General features: G+C 38.6%; 3 protein-coding genes across 4 annotated transcripts; 2 read left to right on the plus strand and 1 right to left on the minus strand.

Moving 5' to 3' along the window:
- Positions 1-238: 238 nt before the first annotated feature.
- LOC104734441 (glycine-rich RNA-binding protein RZ1C) lies at positions 239-3,552 on the plus strand. Of its 2 annotated transcripts, none has more exons than XM_010454022.2 (4): positions 239-399; positions 525-648; positions 2,426-2,964; positions 3,054-3,552. In XM_010454022.2, exons 2-4 carry the CDS (start codon positions 538-540, stop codon positions 3,334-3,336), a joined length of 933 nt encoding a protein of 310 aa, XP_010452324.1. In that variant the 5' UTR covers positions 239-399; positions 525-537; the 3' UTR covers positions 3,337-3,552. The 2 variants fall into 2 exon arrangements, with proteins under 2 accessions (XP_010452324.1, XP_010452325.1); XM_010454023.2 differs by having other exon boundaries at positions 241-399; positions 869-2,964.
- A 287-nt stretch (positions 3,553-3,839) lies between these two features.
- LOC104734442 (protein RNA-directed DNA methylation 3) lies at positions 3,840-10,683 on the plus strand. Its single transcript, XM_010454024.3, has 18 exons — positions 3,840-4,213; positions 4,513-4,760; positions 4,847-5,002; positions 5,122-5,280; positions 5,375-5,458; positions 5,569-5,636; positions 5,769-6,152; positions 6,233-6,287; positions 6,363-6,518; positions 6,633-6,776; positions 6,858-6,960; positions 7,036-7,185; positions 7,264-7,318; positions 7,429-7,493; positions 7,648-7,717; positions 8,070-8,106; positions 8,223-9,722; positions 9,806-10,683. Exons 1-18 carry the CDS (start codon positions 4,012-4,014, stop codon positions 10,445-10,447), a joined length of 4,278 nt encoding a protein of 1,425 aa, XP_010452326.2. The 5' UTR covers positions 3,840-4,011; the 3' UTR covers positions 10,448-10,683.
- A 411-nt stretch (positions 10,684-11,094) lies between these two features.
- On the minus strand, positions 11,095-16,560 carry LOC104734443 (putative pectate lyase 5). The gene is made up of 6 exons (XM_010454025.2): positions 16,445-16,560; positions 15,786-16,008; positions 14,868-15,575; positions 14,549-14,765; positions 14,064-14,269; positions 11,095-11,481 (listed from the first exon to the last, which is right to left on the minus strand). The coding sequence occupies exons 2-6, from the start codon at positions 15,965-15,967 to the stop codon at positions 11,244-11,246; spliced, it is 1,551 nt and encodes a 516-aa protein (XP_010452327.1). The 5' UTR covers positions 15,968-16,008; positions 16,445-16,560; the 3' UTR covers positions 11,095-11,243.
- Between the last annotated feature and the right edge of the window lie 646 nt (positions 16,561-17,206).

Raw genomic sequence — 17,206 nt, forward strand, 5'->3', positions numbered from 1 at the left:
TAGAACATGTATGTACTGCTACTGCTAGATTTGTGAGAACGGTATGAAACAAAATGTGTCACAGATTTTATTATTCCTTAGTTAGTGTTTAAATGGCCTCATTTAGCTGCGATGCTGGATGACTTAAATGGGAAGTTCGCAAGTCCCGATACTTTTGGGCCTATAATATAAATATGGGCCTCATATTGGTACTGGGCCTCTCTAATGTTAATAATTTAGCCCTTTAGGCACTTGTAGTGTGTGTTTCACCTTTCTCGTGCGTGGCGGAGCAAACTCAACTACCATTTTAGGGTTTGTCTTGTGAGAGGCTAAGGAAACAAAAATACGATTCAGATAATATTTTTGCGAAAATTGAGAGTTCCGTCAACGAGAAGAAGAGAGAGAGAGAGAGAGAAAGAGGTAACATGATTTTAATTCGTATAACTCTCCGATAGTTTCTAATTTTTTGCTGAATCGTTTTAGATTTTTTTGTTTGTTTGATCGTTCACCTGAATCCTGCTTTGTTTTTTGTTTTCCGTGAGTAGACGAGTGAAAAAAATGGCTGCGAAAGAAGGTAGTAGGATTTTTGTCGGTGGTTTATCGCCGGAGGTGACAGAGAGAGACCTTGAACGAGCTTTTACCCGCTTCGGTGATATTCTCGATTGTCAGGTACGATCTTGTCATTTGTTCTCTGGTGTGTGTATTAGGAAGTTATAAGGTATAATTGCTTATAAGAATTGAACATGATGAGTTTGTTCTACTTGTGCTGATTGTGGTTAGTGAAAATTAGCGATCGCACTACTTTGTATGATTCTTCTTTTTTTCACATATTGATTGTATTCCCTTTTTTTTTCCTGGATGCTGGTTTTGTATCACTGAAACACTGTAGAGTGATGAATTAGGGATTGATATTGATCAGAGCTACATGGGTCAAGTTGAGAAACTGCTCTGTGATTAAGAATTTTTGGAAATATACAGTAATGTTTTAGTCTCTCAGGCAAAATGATCCACAGTTTTGGGATTTGTTTCACGAGGTTGGGACTGTTTGATCTGGGAATTTTTTTAGTTTGATCTGGGAGGGAAGACTGTTTTTCGTTGATTGAGCTCTGTGTAATTCTTGAGTTCTCTAAGTATGCCGACAAGGGGTTTTGGTTTCCTTCCTGAAATAAGTTCCTTGTTACTGCTCTTACTTACTGTGTGAAGATCCTGAAATAAACAACTTTAGGAAGAAGGGCTAGTAATTAGATGTTTTTTAGCTGGGCTGGGATGGGATGCCTGATTTGGTTTTGAGTGGTCAATTTGAGATGCTACCCAGTTCAGGCCAGTGTCAGCGTTCTCCTTCAGGTGGTGAAGATGTTTAGTATCCCCATGCAGTTTATCCACTGGCTAAACGCACTCTTTATGCTTCAGTAATTACGTTTGTGTAGGTCATAGTTCTGAATAAGCCCAGCCCACATTTAGCTGTCTTTCTGCAAGTTGTGTTTCCTCTCAACGTCAGTGCTAGCAGTTTAGGTACTTCAGCGAAGTATGACATGCCGAATGGAAAATTACACTTAGTTGAAGCAGAGATCTCAAGGTTTCTATGATCATTTGGGACTACCTCTCCTTTCCTTATCCCAGATTTCTTACTTGTCTTTCTCGTCGGCTGTTAGTAGGAGTTACATGGATTTGATATTTTCCTTCCTTTGTGTTTCTTCTCCAGCCTAACAAATATCCTAATTCACAAATGCAAGCCAATTAAAATGATTCTTGTGCCCGGGCCACACATTTTCGAGATCCACAAACCCCAACTTTCTGCGCTTATCTTTTCTGGAAGCTTCTGAAACCTGATAAAGTTCTTTGTATGAGATGGAATTCTGTATTTCTGATCTGTTGGCTGTGGTGCTATGTAAAGAGTTGTCAGCTCCAGTAGATCTGAATAATTTTGGCTGGTCAATGTCAGATGATTTCTGCATATTGAGAAGAAACAGATGTTTGATCAGGAAACAAGTACAGCTAATTCACTGACTTCGTTTTGTCTGTAAACCTTCCTCTCTTTAATTTTCTAAATACATCACCTAGCTGTTGAGAATAGGGATTAACTAGTATACTATTTAAGGGCATTACTTGAGGAAGTTATACTTTTGAATTGAGAAAAAGTTGTTAATGGTGTCTCCTACCTCTGCTTGAGATTGTAGAGTTGCTTTAAAGCTGCTTCAGTTTCTGGGGATCTGTATTGTGTTTTGCTCTGAAGTTGAGATTGATTGACAATTTACTACACAAAGCAGGGTCACGGTGTAATGCAGTGAACCTTAAAACCGATGGGTGTTTCTTGATGTCAAATGGACTTGATGTGATCTTTCAGATTTTGCAATCGTTTCATTTTACTACTGCCCTTCTAGTCAGTTTTAGCTACACGTATGCATATATCTTTGGGAAATCAGCTTTTGTGGTGTGTTGTGTATAGATCATGCTGGAAAGAGATACCGGTCGTTCACGTGGATTTGGGTTTATCACTTTTGCTGATCGCCGTGCTATGGATGAGTCCATCAGAGAGATGCATGGAAGGGACTTTGGTGATCGGGTTATCTCAGTGAACAGAGCTGAACCAAAAGTGGGGAGAGATGATGGAGAAAGTCATGGCTCTAGAGGTGGCAGAGACAGTGGCTATTCATTTGCTGGAAAAGGAAGCTTTGGTGGAGTTGCAGGTGGAGGTGGCCGTGTTGCTGAAGATGAATGCTTCAAATGTGGACGGGTTGGGCATTGGGCCCGTGATTGTCCGTCTGCTTCTGGTGGTCGTGGTGGACCTGTTGGTGGTTATTCTTCTCGTGCTCCTGCCTTTGGAGGATCTGATGGGCGTGTTGACCGTTATGCTGACCGTGACCGCTATGTGGACCGTGAACGCTATATAGATGATCGATATGATGGTGCTGCACGCTTTGGTGCTAGAGACAGGTTTGACAGCAGAGAAGCCTACATACCCCGTGATCGATACGGCAGTGACAGGTTAGATTTAAGCAACTCGATAATTGTATGTTTAAAGGTTATAAATTGACTTGCTTTCTTACAGATGTTGAAAATCTATGATTTGACAGGTATGGAGCCCCGGCTGATAGGTTTGCAGGGGGTGATAGATACAGCCGTGGGTCAGAACGTTATCCTCCAGCAAGCTATGACAAATCCCGGTCGTTTGAGAGAGACATAGTCCCGAGTGCAGGCGGTGATAGGTACAGTGGTGGTAGAGCGGGTGGGCCCATACGTGGAGGAGATGAGGGAAGAGGGTTTAGAAGCAGAGCCGGTGCTCCTTACGAGAGGCCGAGCCGAAGTGGTGGTGGTGGAGGAGCTTATCCGTCGTCCTCTACATTTGACCGTTACTAAGTTATGAATAAAGAGTGATTTGATGCCTTGTTAGGGTTTATATACACTCAGTCGTCTGGTCGTGTGTGTGTAATGAATGAACGTCTCTGTAAGCGTTCTAGGTGTAAAAACTTTTTTTCATATATTAGTTTGAACTGTGTTTAGCTTTGTATTTTGGTTTGTTTTGGAAAAAACATTACATGACTTTGAGTTTGAGTTTTTATGTTACCGTGCACACATAATTAGCCTATTTAGTTGTTGAGGTATACCCGCAGGCTTTTTTCCTAAAAAGGATTTGATTATTGTTTGATACATATTGCTAAGTTATGGGAAGATGATGCTTATATGATCTTTTCTTTAGTTTTTTTTTCCTTTAAAGGGATAAACCAAAAAGGTTTTACATATAAAAGTTGAGAAAAATCTTAAGGCCGAGAAGTTAAACACAATAAAGAGAGTCTGATTGGATTGTCATAAATAAAATAAAAAACAATAAAGAGAGTCCAATTGCTTTTGGATAACAAAAGAAAAGAAAAGGCCCAAAAGAATTAAAATAATTAAATAAATAGAAAAAATGGCAGTCAAAAAGTCGCAGAAACAATCGCATCACGCTCAAAGCGTTTCTTCTTCAGTCTCTCTCTCTCAGAGAATGCAATCGTGAAAGCCCTAAACCCGCCGTGAAAGAAACAGAGGAAGAAGATGGATCGCAAGGGAAAGGGTAAACAGGTCGCCGCTTCCGGCGGAAAGAAGAGGAAAAACACCGTCGAATTCAGAGATGAAGGTTTGAGGATTAAGAAGCGGAAAAACCCTCAAGTTCTTCAGTTCTTCGAGGAATCCGCTGAAGTTGGCTACTACGGAGGCAGCTCCGACGAAGATGATGACGGATTAGGTTTCCTTAACGGTAATTTCTCTTCTCTTGTTTCGTTGATTTTTTTTCTTCCTTGCATGTGTTCATTGTTTCTTTCTTCTCTTTTGAGGACTCCTGTTTTCTCACATTTGATGGGTTGTCTTTTTTTTTTTTTTTTTCTACTGAGATTTTTATCTTGTAAAGTAGCGATTTTTAGGTCATCTCTGTGAAATCTAGGGTTTTTGTTTGATTTTTCGAGCTGTTTTGTCTAGTTTTAAGGTTTGCATACCCTCTAAAGGTTGAACATTGCAGAAATATTCCACCTTTATTTGACTACTACTCATATGAAGCAGATATGGAAGACGAACCTGAGGTTGAAGAGAGTGGTAAGGCTGGCAAGGGAGAAAAGGGAAACTCCTCTTTTGTTTTTCCAAAGGAAGAAGATATTAACGAGGAAGAGTTTGATAGGATAATGGAAGAAAGATACAAGCCAGGTTCTGGTTTTCTTAGATATGCTGATGATGATGTGAAAGATTCCATTGAGATGGATGCTCTTGCTCCAACTTCCAAGGATCCTCCAATTTGGAAAGTCAAGTGTGCGGTATGTTGTTTAGCTAAGGGGTTTACTTATGCTTTAACCCAGTTTGTTCCTACTTCTGCTGACTCCATTTTGATTTTCTCCTGTAGATTGGACGGGAAAAGCATTCGGTTTTCTGTCTCATGCACAAATTTGTTGAGATGAAGAAGACAGGCACCAAATTGCAGATCATATCTGTCTTCTTTGCGGACCATGTCAAGGGTTTTATTTTCATAGAAGCGGAAAAAGAACGTGACGTTCTCGAGGTATTGAACATTTAGCGAACCTATGTTGGAATATTGTCGTACTTATCTTACAGTTTTGAGGATGTTGCTTGGGGATAATCATTATGTGTATGACATTCTGATTTGTCTTTTTTTCCTAGGCATGCAACAATTTAACTGGTATATACGCTACTCGGATGGTGTTAGTTTCTAAAGCCGAAACTCCAAATCTGCTAACTGTCCAGAGAAAAACAAAAAAAGTTTCTGAGGGAACATGGGCTCGTGTTAAGAATGGTAAATACAAAGGAGATCTTGCTCAGGTACAATTTCCTTTGCTGTATATATTTCCTTTTCAGCTTGTTGTCTTCGTAAGGTTAAGGCTAACTAAGCTGTTTATGCTCTATATCCTTGTAGATTGTGGCTGTGAGTGACACTCGAAAAAAAGCATTAGTAAAGTTAATTCCGAGGATTGATATTCAGGCCTTGACCCAAAAATATGTAGCTACCCTGTTTTCCCGCTCATTTATTTGTCTATGCCTCTGTTTGTTGTGTTTGTTCATGTCATCTCATTGTTTGCTATGTGCTTTGTCGTTAACTTTCTTGCGCAGGGTGCGGGAGTTACTATCAAAAAAGGCCAGACTCCAGCTCCAAGATTGATCAGTTCAAGCGAACTCGAGTAAAATGCTTGATCTTTTCTTCTTCTTTTGTAAATAGTTACCAACTTTGAACAAAAAAAATAATAATAAATAAATAAATAAATAAATAGTTACCAACTTTCTAAACTTTATTGTCCCCTCTTTCATCACAGGGAGTTCCGACCTCTCATTCAAGTGAGGCGAGATCGTGATACTGGAATGACGTTTGAGCATCTTGATAGCCTGATGCTGAAAGATGGGTATCTCTATAAAAAAGTATCCTTAGATTCATTATCTTCCTGGGGGGTTACACCATCGAAGGAGGAGATACTAAAATTTACGCCTGTAGACCGAAAAGAAGCTGGTGATGTGGAGTGGATTTCTGAAATTTATGGTGAAGAAAAGAAGAAAAATATTCTTCCAACTGGCAGAGGGGGTGGGAAAGGAGAAGGATCAGGGGGTGGAAAAGGAGAAGGATCAGGGGGTGGAAAAGGAGAAGGGTCATCAGAATCTAAGTCAGAAAGTAGCTATGAGTTATATAATCTAGTTTGTTTCAGGTGAGGCATCCATAACTGTACTTTTTGTAAGTCTTGGTTGTAATTCACATGTTAAGCACTTCATATCTTTCCCTTTGTAGTCGAAAAGACTTTGGTCTGATTGTGGGTGTGGATGACAAAGGTGACGGTTACAAGGTATGTAGTTATTCACCATCTCATTATCTCATTATACCCTATGGCCTGTCTCTGATGAGTTGCAAAATATTCCAGGTTCTGAAAGAAGGTTTAGATGGACCAGTTGTAGTCTCTGTTGGAAAAAAGGAAATGCAGAATGGACCATTTGATTCAAAATTTACTGCCTTGGATCTGAATAACAAACAAATATCAGTTAATGATGTTGTGAAGATTTCCAAAGGCCCATCCGAGGTGTGATTGTAAATTCTTATTCTTGTTTGTTTCTGTTGCACTTTCTTTCCCATAATTAGGTGAACAAGTTTGTGTAAAAATTTCTTACTTTTCGTGCATAAATCACAAATTCAGGGTAAACAAGGAGTTGTAAGGCAAGTATACAGAGGGATCATATTTCTTTATGATGAGAGCGAGGAAGAAAATGGTGGATATTTCTGCTGCAAATCACAGTCGTGTGAGAAAGTTAAACTCTTTACTGAAGATTCCAATGAGAAGGTAAGATAGCACAGTCCGTGCAGCTATCTTTTGATACAATTGCAAGTTCTTTGTGTTCTGATGATATTCTGTTTTTTGCAGACTGGTGGATTTGATGCTTCAGCTTTTGGAGATTCTGTATCCTCCCCAAAATCGCCCCTATCTCCTGAAAAAGAGTGGCAGCCCAGGGAAAGATACACTAACTGTATGTATGGAGGGTTATTATAATCTAGCTTCTTTTTACTACCTTAGGCTTCTCACAAATGATTATCGAATGCAGCCAACAAAGGAGACAGAGGTAGCATGTATTCTATTGGCCAAAAGCTGAGGATACGTGTTGGTCCATTGAAGGGGTATCTCTGCCGTGTAATAGCTTTACGCTATTCTGATGTTACAGTCAAGCTTGATTCCCAGCATAAGCTTTTAACAGGTTTGTTTTCATGCTTTTACTCCTTTGATTCAATACTCTTCTGCTGTGCTTCTGAATATTTCTAATGATGCACTTCAGTTAAAAGTGAGCATCTTGCCGAGGTTCGCGACAGAAACACTGTGTTAAGTACAAGGTAAGTTCACAGGAATCTCTTCAGACTCTTGAATTCTTCCTTGCATATTTTTCATTGTTCTTTCTGTCAAATGCCAACTTCTCTAACACACTGTTTGTTTGTTATATAAGTGGGGATCCGGGGAGTGGTTCCTTTCAACCTTTTGACATGCTTGGAACAGAAGGCAGCTCTGGAGGTTGGTGTTTCTAGTGCACATTCAAAATTCTCTTTAGTTCGTCTGCAATTTACTTATTGCATACCTGCGTTGTGGTTAATGCCCTGAAGTATTTGAACATTTGCAAGTCACCTATCCCATTTCCTCATAACTGTTCTCCTTTCTCATATGGTAGACTGGGCGAAAGGAGTAGGCACGTCAGGAGAGGTTGGTAACTGGAATATAGGAGCTACGTCTACTGATTTGTAAGTCTATTTTCCCAAAAGTAGATATGGTTTCTTTGGTTTTAATTGGATATTCCTCGAATGTGGATCTAGTTCCTTCAGATTTAATTGCTGGAGTTTAAACAAATTATAGGTATGATACGCTTTCTGCGGCTGATCTTTGTGTTGGTTCCTTCTCCGGTTGGTTTTGTTTATTTGTTGGATTTTGTCCGTTGGTATTAAAAGTTAAGGCAGGAGAGCCTCAATATTAAACGTATCATGGTTTAACTGTGCCGTGAGGAGTATGATAATTAAATATGAATTATGAATTTCTTACTGAGCTGATTTGTTGAAATCGCTGTTACAAAATTTTGATCTCATGTCCTTGTTACAGGAACACATGGGGCAGTAAGCCTACGTCTGACATTTCAGTAAGTCTTGAACTTGATATTTTAATGTTGTTACTTTTATAGTTACTCCTCTTTTTAGCTTAAGGGTCACAAGGAACTTGCAGATTCTAGATGTCTCAAGGTTTCTTACTTTGCAGTTTCAGCAGCCGACAGTTCCGGATGATAATACTTCAACGTGGACCAATGCAGCAGCTGAGAACAAATCTTCCTCGGCTAGTGATCAACCTGGTGGTTGGAATTCCTGGGATAAACCACCTGCTTCTGAAGCTGGCACTGTTGGTGGGTGGGGAGATGCAGGTGCTTCAAAAGTTGAAACTTCTTCGTGGGAACAAGGAGCTGCAGATTTAGGTTCCTGGGGCACGCACGGTAGAAGCTCTGATGGTAATAAGCAAGAAGAGGACTCAGTATGGGGGAAATTATGTGAAGCTTCTGAATCTGGTTTGGAAAAGGGAATTGGAGAATCTAATTGGGGTAACAAAGAGGGAAATTCCAGCGCAAGTAACAAAGAGGGAGTTTCCTGGGGACAACAGGATAAAGGCTTTGACGGGAGCAAGGGAGGCTCTGCATGGGATAATCAAGGTGGAGGTTTTGGTTCAGGAGAGAGAAAAGATGGTTCTTCTGGTTGGAACAAGTCAGCAGAAGATTCCAATGCCAGTAGTAAGGGAGTTCCTGGCTGGTGTAAACCAGATGATGGGTCTTCATGGGGTAATCAGGATAAAGGAGGGTCCTCATGTGTTGAACCTGACGGTGGTTCTTCATGGAGTAAGCAAGACGGGGGATCGTGGGGCAAAAAGGACGACGGAGGATCATCATGGGGTAAGAAAGATGATGGTCATAAGGATGACGGAGGATCTTCATGGAGTAAAAAGGTTGATGGAGGATCTTCTTGGGGGAAAAAGGATGATGGAGGTTCATCATGGAGTAAGAAGGATGATGGTGGATCTTCTGGGGGGAAAACGGATGATGGAGGATCATCATGGGGTAAGAAGAATGACGGAGGATCATCATGGGGTGAGAAGAATGACGGAGGATCGTCGTGGGATAAGAAAGAAGACGGTCACAAGGATAACGGAGGATCTTCATGGTCTAAAAATGTTGACGGAGGATCTTCTTGGGGAAATCAGGATGATGGAGGATCATCATGGGGCAAGAAAGATGATGGAGGATCTTCTTGGGGTAAGAAGAACGACGGAGGATCATCGTGGGATAAGAAAGATGACGGTCACAAGGATAACGGAGGATCTTCATGGGCTAAAAATGTTGACGGAGGATCTTCTTGGGGAAAAAAGGATGATGGAGGATCTTCTTGGGGTAAGAAGAATGATGGAGGATCATCGTGGGATAAGAAAGATGACGGTCACAAGGATAACGGAGGATCTTCATGGGCTAAAACTGTTGACGGAGGATTTTCTTGGGGAAAAAAGGATGATGGAGGATCATCATGGGGCAAGAAGGATGTGGGAGGATCTTCTTGGGGAAAAAAGGACGATGGAGGATCGTCGTGGGATAACAAGTATGATGGAGGATACTCGGGACATACATTTGATCGGGGAGGACGTGGGTTTGGTGGGAGAAGAGGAGGTCGTCGAGGTGGCAGGGATCAGTCTGGGAGGGGAAGATCCCTCAGTAATTCTGAGGTTAGTTTGAGAAGAAACTTTTTGATTTTGATTTTGTAGTCTATGTTGTAGTCTCTCATATTGTAAATTTCCAATGGTTTTAGGATCCAACTCCATGGAATAAACCAAGTGGCGGATCTAGCTGGGGCAAGCAAGACGGTGTTGGTGGCAATGGTTCTGCCTGGGGTAAGCAGAATAACGATACTAGTGGTGGATCAAGCTGGGACAGGCAGAATGATGGTGATTCCAAACCTTGGAATGAACACAATGGTGTTGGTCGTGGGTTTGGTGGAAGAAGGGGAGGAGGGGGATTCCGAGGAGGTTTCCGTGGAGGTAGAAACCAATCAGGTAGAGAAGGAGGAAGGTCCTTTGATGGTGATCAATCATCTAGCTGGAAAACAGACAATCAAGAAAACACTTGGAAGAGCGACCAAAGTGGTGGATCAGACTGGAAAAAAGGTTGGGGAAAGGATTCAAACGGTAGCAAGCCGTCCGGTACGTCCTCTGGTGGTTGTGCCGGGAACTGGCCTAGCTGGGATGCTAACTCAAAGAAAGAAACCAATGATAAACCAGGAAACGAAAGCAAATCAGCTTGCGGAACCAGTGACGAGCAGGAGAAGCCTAACAGTGATGTTGGAACGAGTGGAGAAGCTGATAACGCATGGGGCGGCAAAACAAATGCAGTAGCGTCCTCACCTAGTGGCTCGGCGGCGTGGGGAACCGGTGACAAAAAATCTGGATGGTAAAAATGAAATTCCGAATTGACTTGTAATTAAACCTTCAGTATCTCTATCTCTATCTAAAGTCTCAACTCCGAAACACTAGTTAAAGTGTTAAACGCCATGAGGTGTGTCTTTATTTAGTCTCTGAACTTTCCTTTTTTTGGCCGTCATGGTTCAGTTTGTTTATGCCGTTGCTAAGACTGATCAAGGACCGATTTTTGTAGCTGTTTATAATGGCATTATTGGCAGCTTTTTGTATACTTGGGTAACTCTTCTATAACGCTTAGTTGAGTAGTGACGCAACACCACTTAAAACTACGTTGACTTTAGTCGAATTGAATCAGCATTATTGTTGTTTATATAATTAATGATTAAAACATGACGACAATCATTAAAGGAAGCTGAGAGCTTCTTGAAGTTGACTGTTACCAAACTTAAGTTGGTCATCACTCCGATCAAACTCAGTTCCCTTATTTTAATTGCAAATATAGTTTGTAGAAAATTAGAACAAATCATTCAGATGACAGTCAACAATGAAGAAAAACAGCTAATAAGAAGTCCCTATTTCATATACCTCTCTACTCTTTTAATAAGGAATCCAAACAGTATGAAGATTCCTCCAGCCAATTGATAAGCCCCAATTTGGGACCAAAAAAGTTAAGGCATCAAACAAGAACAAAAATACTTTATATATTTCCCATATTTTACAACTTGCAAGTGCGTTTGTACCTTATATAATCTGTATATAATACGTATATTCGATTTTTTCATATTTTTTTTGTACTAAAAATAATAAACCGGTGAACCAATAAATTAATTATCATCTCGTATGGTGTGGAATATACCAATATAAAATGACGATAAATAGAATCGACCAGATTTGTCCTGGCCTTGGAGCCACCGCACCGCTATTGTTACCGAATATCACTGTGAAAATGCCGTCATCACTGTCGCTGCTGCCGCCACCGCCGCCGGGTCCACTTTTACTGTAACCGCGTGTGATGGTCCCACCACCGTCAGTCATTCCGGAAAAACTTCCTCCCTGGCCGTTTCTTCCACTACACCACCGAACCATATTATTATTATCAACAAACATAATAATGTTATTATAATAACACTAATTCGTTGTGAGTGTGTTTTGTCATCAAAAGATGCTAACACAGCAACATGAGTCTTTGATCAAATGGACGAATCAATGTAAAAGTTCAAAAGTGGGAGTAAAGACGAAAAACAAGGTGCTCCATCACATGCATCCTTAACATATTAGAGTTTATGACTTTTAAGTTTATTTGAGTAAATCAGTTTAAATTCGACGATCCAAACTAGTTTCCTAAGTTCGCTGCCTCCAGCAAACCGGTATTCATCAACTAGTAAATCCGGGGAACCTAAAGTAGGTTGACAAAGAATATAGAACTTTTGAAAGCAAGAGAATCCTCCATCCTTCCAACATATACTTTACTTTTGCAAAAGAGGGTCAAATGTTAAGTTCTAACAAATTAAGTTTTGAAAATGATAAATTACATGCACCAAGTAGGTCACGGAGACGCATACACACACACTATATACATGACTGTTTATTCCACCCTACATCTAAATAGATCGAATCTATATAATATATAGTCTTCGAAAAGGTCCCACTAGGTATTGTCTTTTTTTTTTTTGCCGGAAAGTAGATGATTTGAATAAGGGAATATATGATAGCTAGCTATATCAATTATACGAAAAAACATCGTCGAATATACCAATTATACTATTATATCATTAACTATAGGGAATATATGTATTACATGGTCATGCATGAATTATATGACGTTATGTGGTCAACACCATAGACATACAATCTGGTACACCAGTTGAGTGACTCCGGTAAAGACTGACGTTGACTCCAACATTGACAAAAAAAAAGTGTATCGAATCTTTTTATATATATATTAAAAAAAAAAAAAAAAATATTATATATAAACTTTTTTGGTTTTTCATGATTAAGAAACATATTTAATTCAATATCTAAATATTTTTATATATCTCTAATGTATTCAATCTTATAATTAGTTAGTATTTATTTTAAAACTAAATTAATGATTAAATAAAAATCATTAATAATTATTTTCAAGATATCTACATATATATAAAAATCTTTGATAATCAGATTATTTAAATACTACAAAATCAATAAAATCAAATTCAACTACTTTTATTAGAAAATAATATGCAAAAGATTGAGTATACGACTCTTTACTCTAAAGTTTGCATGATAAATGTTGTATCAAATTTTAGATACTTTTATTATAAAATTTACGTACTCTTAATAACATGTAAACAACAACTAAATACATTCACAATATTTACTTCTTATATATAAAAGATAAACATACAGAAAAAAATGATTTAAGCAAAACAATATATTTGATTTGAGGGTATGTTTTTGCAAAAGGGTATAGAATAAGAGTATTTTTGTAAATACCTTTATATTACATCTTGAAAATAAACCCATTTATAAAGGCAATTTAATTGGTCTGTCTGATCCGATAATCAATCCCTAATTAAATGTGTCTTCATATCTTAAATATAATGTGAAGAAGAACTATTGCACAAGGAAATGATCCTTTTTTTCTTCTTGAGGAAAACAACTTGTTTTCTGAGGGTTTAGAGATATACCAAGTTGCTAAAGAATGAAACACTAAACCCTAAATTTATGAAGAACTTGCTATTAAGGACATGAATCTTTTTTTTTGTTGGAATATAAAGATATTCCATATCGTCCAACAAAGAAAACCACTAAACCCTAATTTGGTGAAGAAATGGTATCAAGGAAATGAATATTTTTAATAGCTTTCATATCTCTATTTGCATGTAAAAGAGGAATTACGATAAAGCATCAGGAAAAGCATATAGACACTATAGAATGGCTTTTTGGTTTCTTTTTTTTCCTAATCTTTTAGAAATTTAGATCTCCGATCCACACGCTTCGCACGTGGGAGATAAATATGAAAAAAAATGAAAAAGAAAGAAGGGTTTTATGCATGTTCATGTTAACGTCATGGTTTCTCTTTGTTGTTAATTCGTAAATATCTTGACACTTAAGTGTGCAACTCACCTAAAATCCGAAACATCCAAGACATGCATAGTACTACTACACTATCCTGTTTTTATTTCCCTTTACGTCCGAGATATATATATAGTTTTCGGGGAAAAAAATTTACTCTCACAAAATAATATTTATATGTTTTTTTTTTTGGTAAAAATGATGATTAAATTATAGTGAATTGAAGAACCTAATCTTCAGATTTTGGGAAAAGTCAGTTAGGTAGAGCAAAAGTAAAGAAATAAAACAATAGACAAAACAAAATGATTTTTAGGAGTAGCTAGTAATCATTTTTGTAAGTCGTCATTACTAAAAAAATACCACCAAATTAATTTTCGAAATTCTCACGGATTTATGAAAAAAATATTAGGTAGAAATATGTTTGTAAGAATGATAAGATTGTAAGAAGAAAAATTTTTGTTGATGAAAAGTTTAATAAATAATAGTAATAATTAAAAGAATCGAATAAAGAATAGGGGAATAATAAAAATAAGATATATGCTAGTTTGGGTGGAGGAAGCAATACTAAAGTCGGTAATAGTACGATTTTCATACCTGGGATCGCCGAAAACGCCGGCGTTGACCGTGAGCTGGTCAATGATAGCGGCGGCTTTAGGCTGAACACTGGTGGCTTTGGCGTACGCTGGGCTCACTCCGTCACCTGACGGCACGAAAAATGCTCCGTTAATCATCACGTCACCTTCCGTTCTCCAGTTCCATCCCGACCAATGTTTCTCGTTAGACTCCACGCGCTTCGTCACCTTCACAAGCAACAACACAGCGCGTGAGAACCAAAGTGTCAACATCATAGACGACAAAAATAATGTAAACGGCAAATAAGACTCGGCCGGCGCGTAGGGTTACGCTCAAGTGGCCCAACATTGCATGACACGTCAGAAAAAAAAAGCACACCGACCCCATAATATACTTAACCAGATTTTAAAAGTGAGCTTTTAGGACAAAACATTCAAATAACATATTATTTTGAAATTATTGGTTATGCTGTAATGTAATATTCTTGTAAATACATATATATGTACCTCTTTGGCATTAGGATCAATAGGTGCGGTGTAACGGTTACCCTGACTGTTGATCGTAGGGCTAGCACTTCCGCCAATTGCATACATTTCCCACGCCGTGAAATCGTTGTTCACTACGTGGATATAACCGTGCCTACACCGTGGCATCCTCTGCACGAGCCCTTCCCCGAAATGGTTGAATGCTATTGTTACTTGCATCCCCTTGTCCGCCGTGTACCTTTTTTTTATAACAAATTTGGGTTAAATTGATAAATTCGAAAATTTTACGTTTTAGTTAGAATATTAATGAAATTAAGGGGCTTAAAGAGGAAATAATTACCGGTCGTCGTGACCTAAGAGCATAACCTCGTCGTGATGAAAGAAATAGTTGTTGGAAACTGTGACGGCGGTGGAAGCGAGGATGACGTCGATGAGTCCGTCGGTACAGTACCCGAGAGAGCAGTGATCGATCCAAATGTGATGCGAAGCTGAAACTGAGATTCCGTCTCCGTCAGAGAGTCCTCGGAACCCGACGTGCGTCGGCGACGAAGCGACCAGTGTGTTCCCCGAGGGTTTACAATGGTGAATGTGGACGTTGTGGATGATGACGTGGCTCACTTGCTGGATCGTGAGGCAACCATGTCCGGTGATTTGGATGTTCGTGCCTCTCCCATCGATTGTTTTGTAGCTTCCGATGATGAGCTCGTGTTTGAGTTTGATTCCCATGTCGCCTGAGAAAACGATCCAGAGTGGTTCCGGCTGGATCACGGCGTGTCGAAGTGTTCCGGGAACAGGGTTAGCCGCGTCGTTGTCTGAAGAATCTGTTACGAGGTAAAAGCGACCGCCTTTTCCTCCGAGTGTTCCTTGTCCGAAACCAATTGAGCAATCGGCTAGTCGTTGGCGATTTGCTGCCCAGTTTGGGTCGCAGCGCCAACAATCGTCGATTGGGTTTCCGGTGATGCAAGAAGGTATTGGCGACGACGCCGTCGTGCCGTCGTCTTGTTGGTAAGTTAGAAGTTGTCTTCTTGATAAAGAGTCGTTGAGTTTTCTGCATTGAGAAACAGAGAACGTTAAGAAAACAGAGGATATTGCTCTGTTTCTGATAATGTTATTGGTTAAAAAACAGAGGTTTTAAAGATTCAAACTTTTATCAAATTGAAGTTGAATTACTTGATAATTACAAAGACCCTGATGATAAAACATGAAAGTGAATTAAACCCTGATAATGAAATAGAATATAATGTAAGAAAAGTTATACCTTTGAACATTAAGAACAACATGTTCAGGGAATGGGTGTTGATGTGGGAGAGAAAGATTGAAGATTGACGTTGAGGTTGATGCTCTTCCATGGTGGGAGAGAGAAAGCAAGAGGCAAAACCAGATAATGCCAATGCACGTTGGTTTTTGAAGACTATGGATCCTCCTCTCATGAGCCACCATTATTAACTTTCTTCTCTCTCTCTCCTATTTATTATCTCTTTCTGAAAAGACCAGCAGAATTTAGAAACTGAAGTTTCTTAAATATCGGTTTTATGGGGATTTGTGCAAATTGGGTTATAGTATAATAAAACAAAAGGTCAAAAGAATGTTATTTGTGTTTTCCTTTCCTATCTTTCTATCTCCCAATCTCTCTATAGTTTGTTTCAAGTACAAGAAAAGAAAATTTAGAGAGTGTCTGAAAGGAGAGAGAATCCTTAAAGTGCTTAATCAAAACTATTTCTCTCTCCTTTCTCCCAATCTGATTCTTACTTTTGTAAGAGTGACTCAGCTTATAACTTGCATTACCCAATCATCTACACATCCTTCTCTCCAATACAATATTTTCTATGTATTTAGCCGCCTTTACATGTCATTCACTAGTTACGGGACAAAAATATGCTATTTTATAAACATGAACGTATAAGAACGAATTCTTACCTCGAAAAAACTCGAACGCAACGCAAGAATTCTCTTTTTGGAAGATTTATTGTCTCGATTTTGACCCGCAATACTAGAGCAAAAACCCCAAGTTTATGACGACGATCTTGATCATCACATATTTAAATTTCATATATATATATATATATATATATACATATTTGTTTTTTTTTGTGCACAATATATATTTGTTTCTGATGGAGTTTACCACACATGGAAATTTTTTGTGTTCGCAGTCTCGTATATGGGAACCTAAAAGATTACCGAATGTTTAGAGAATGGTAACATTTGAAATTTTCCTTTTTACTAACGGCAAACTTATAAGGGTTATAAATAAGATGAGGCTTTTTTTTTGTCAAGAGGTTAAAAACAAAATTAAAAAGGTGAGTTTTCTTACATAAAAGGCAGCTTTTGAGGATTCCTTTCTAGTTACTATAACGTGCAGAGAATTTTTTTATCGGTATAAGATATATACTACTGTATATGAACCGTTTGAATTATAAAGTCTTCAGTTCTTCCCAATTAAAAAATTTAAGAGAAAAAAAAATGGAAAACTATTTGTCTCATTTCACCAAATTATTATTTAGCAATTGAGACAAACTTATTAGCAGGACCAATGATTATTGTTTTGAATTTTCGGTAAGTAAATGGGTGATGAAAAGAAAAAAGAACAATACTCAATAGAGTTTTGACCTAGAGATACTAATTTTACCACCTAACTAACCCATGACTTCGTCTCTTTTAATCGAGTGTTTTATTTGA

This window comes from Camelina sativa, chromosome 13, assembly GCF_030686135.1.
Source record: "Camelina sativa cultivar CO46 ecotype springtype chromosome 13, ASM3068613v1".
NCBI lineage: Eukaryota > Viridiplantae > Streptophyta > Magnoliopsida > Brassicales > Brassicaceae > Camelina > Camelina sativa.

Bases quoted from the DNA above. Each gene is read 5' to 3' on its own strand.
- LOC104734441 (XM_010454022.2), top strand. From the start codon at position 538: ATGGCTGCGAAAGAAGGTAGTAGGATTTTTGTCGGTGGTTTATCGCCG. The intron at 649-2,425 runs GTACGATCTTGT...TGTTGTGTATAG, and splicing joins GTGATATTCTCGATTGTCAG to ATCATGCTGGAAAGAGATAC. The intron at 2,965-3,053 runs GTTAGATTTAAG...ATGATTTGACAG, and splicing joins GATCGATACGGCAGTGACAG to GTATGGAGCCCCGGCTGATA.
- LOC104734442 (XM_010454024.3), top strand. From the start codon at position 4,012: ATGGATCGCAAGGGAAAGGGTAAACAGGTCGCCGCTTCCGGCGGAAAG. The intron at 7,718-8,069 runs GTAAGTCTATTT...TCCTTGTTACAG, and splicing joins GGAGCTACGTCTACTGATTT to GAACACATGGGGCAGTAAGC. The intron at 9,723-9,805 runs GTTAGTTTGAGA...CAATGGTTTTAG, and splicing joins GATCCCTCAGTAATTCTGAG to GATCCAACTCCATGGAATAA.
- LOC104734443 (XM_010454025.2), bottom strand. From the start codon at position 15,967: ATGGTGGCTCATGAGAGGAGGATCCATAGTCTTCAAAAACCAACGTGC. The intron at 15,576-15,785 runs GTATAACTTTTC...TTCTCAATGCAG, and splicing joins GTTGTTCTTAATGTTCAAAG to AAAACTCAACGACTCTTTAT. The intron at 14,766-14,867 runs GTAATTATTTCC...TATAAAAAAAAG, and splicing joins CTCTTAGGTCACGACGACCG to GTACACGGCGGACAAGGGGA.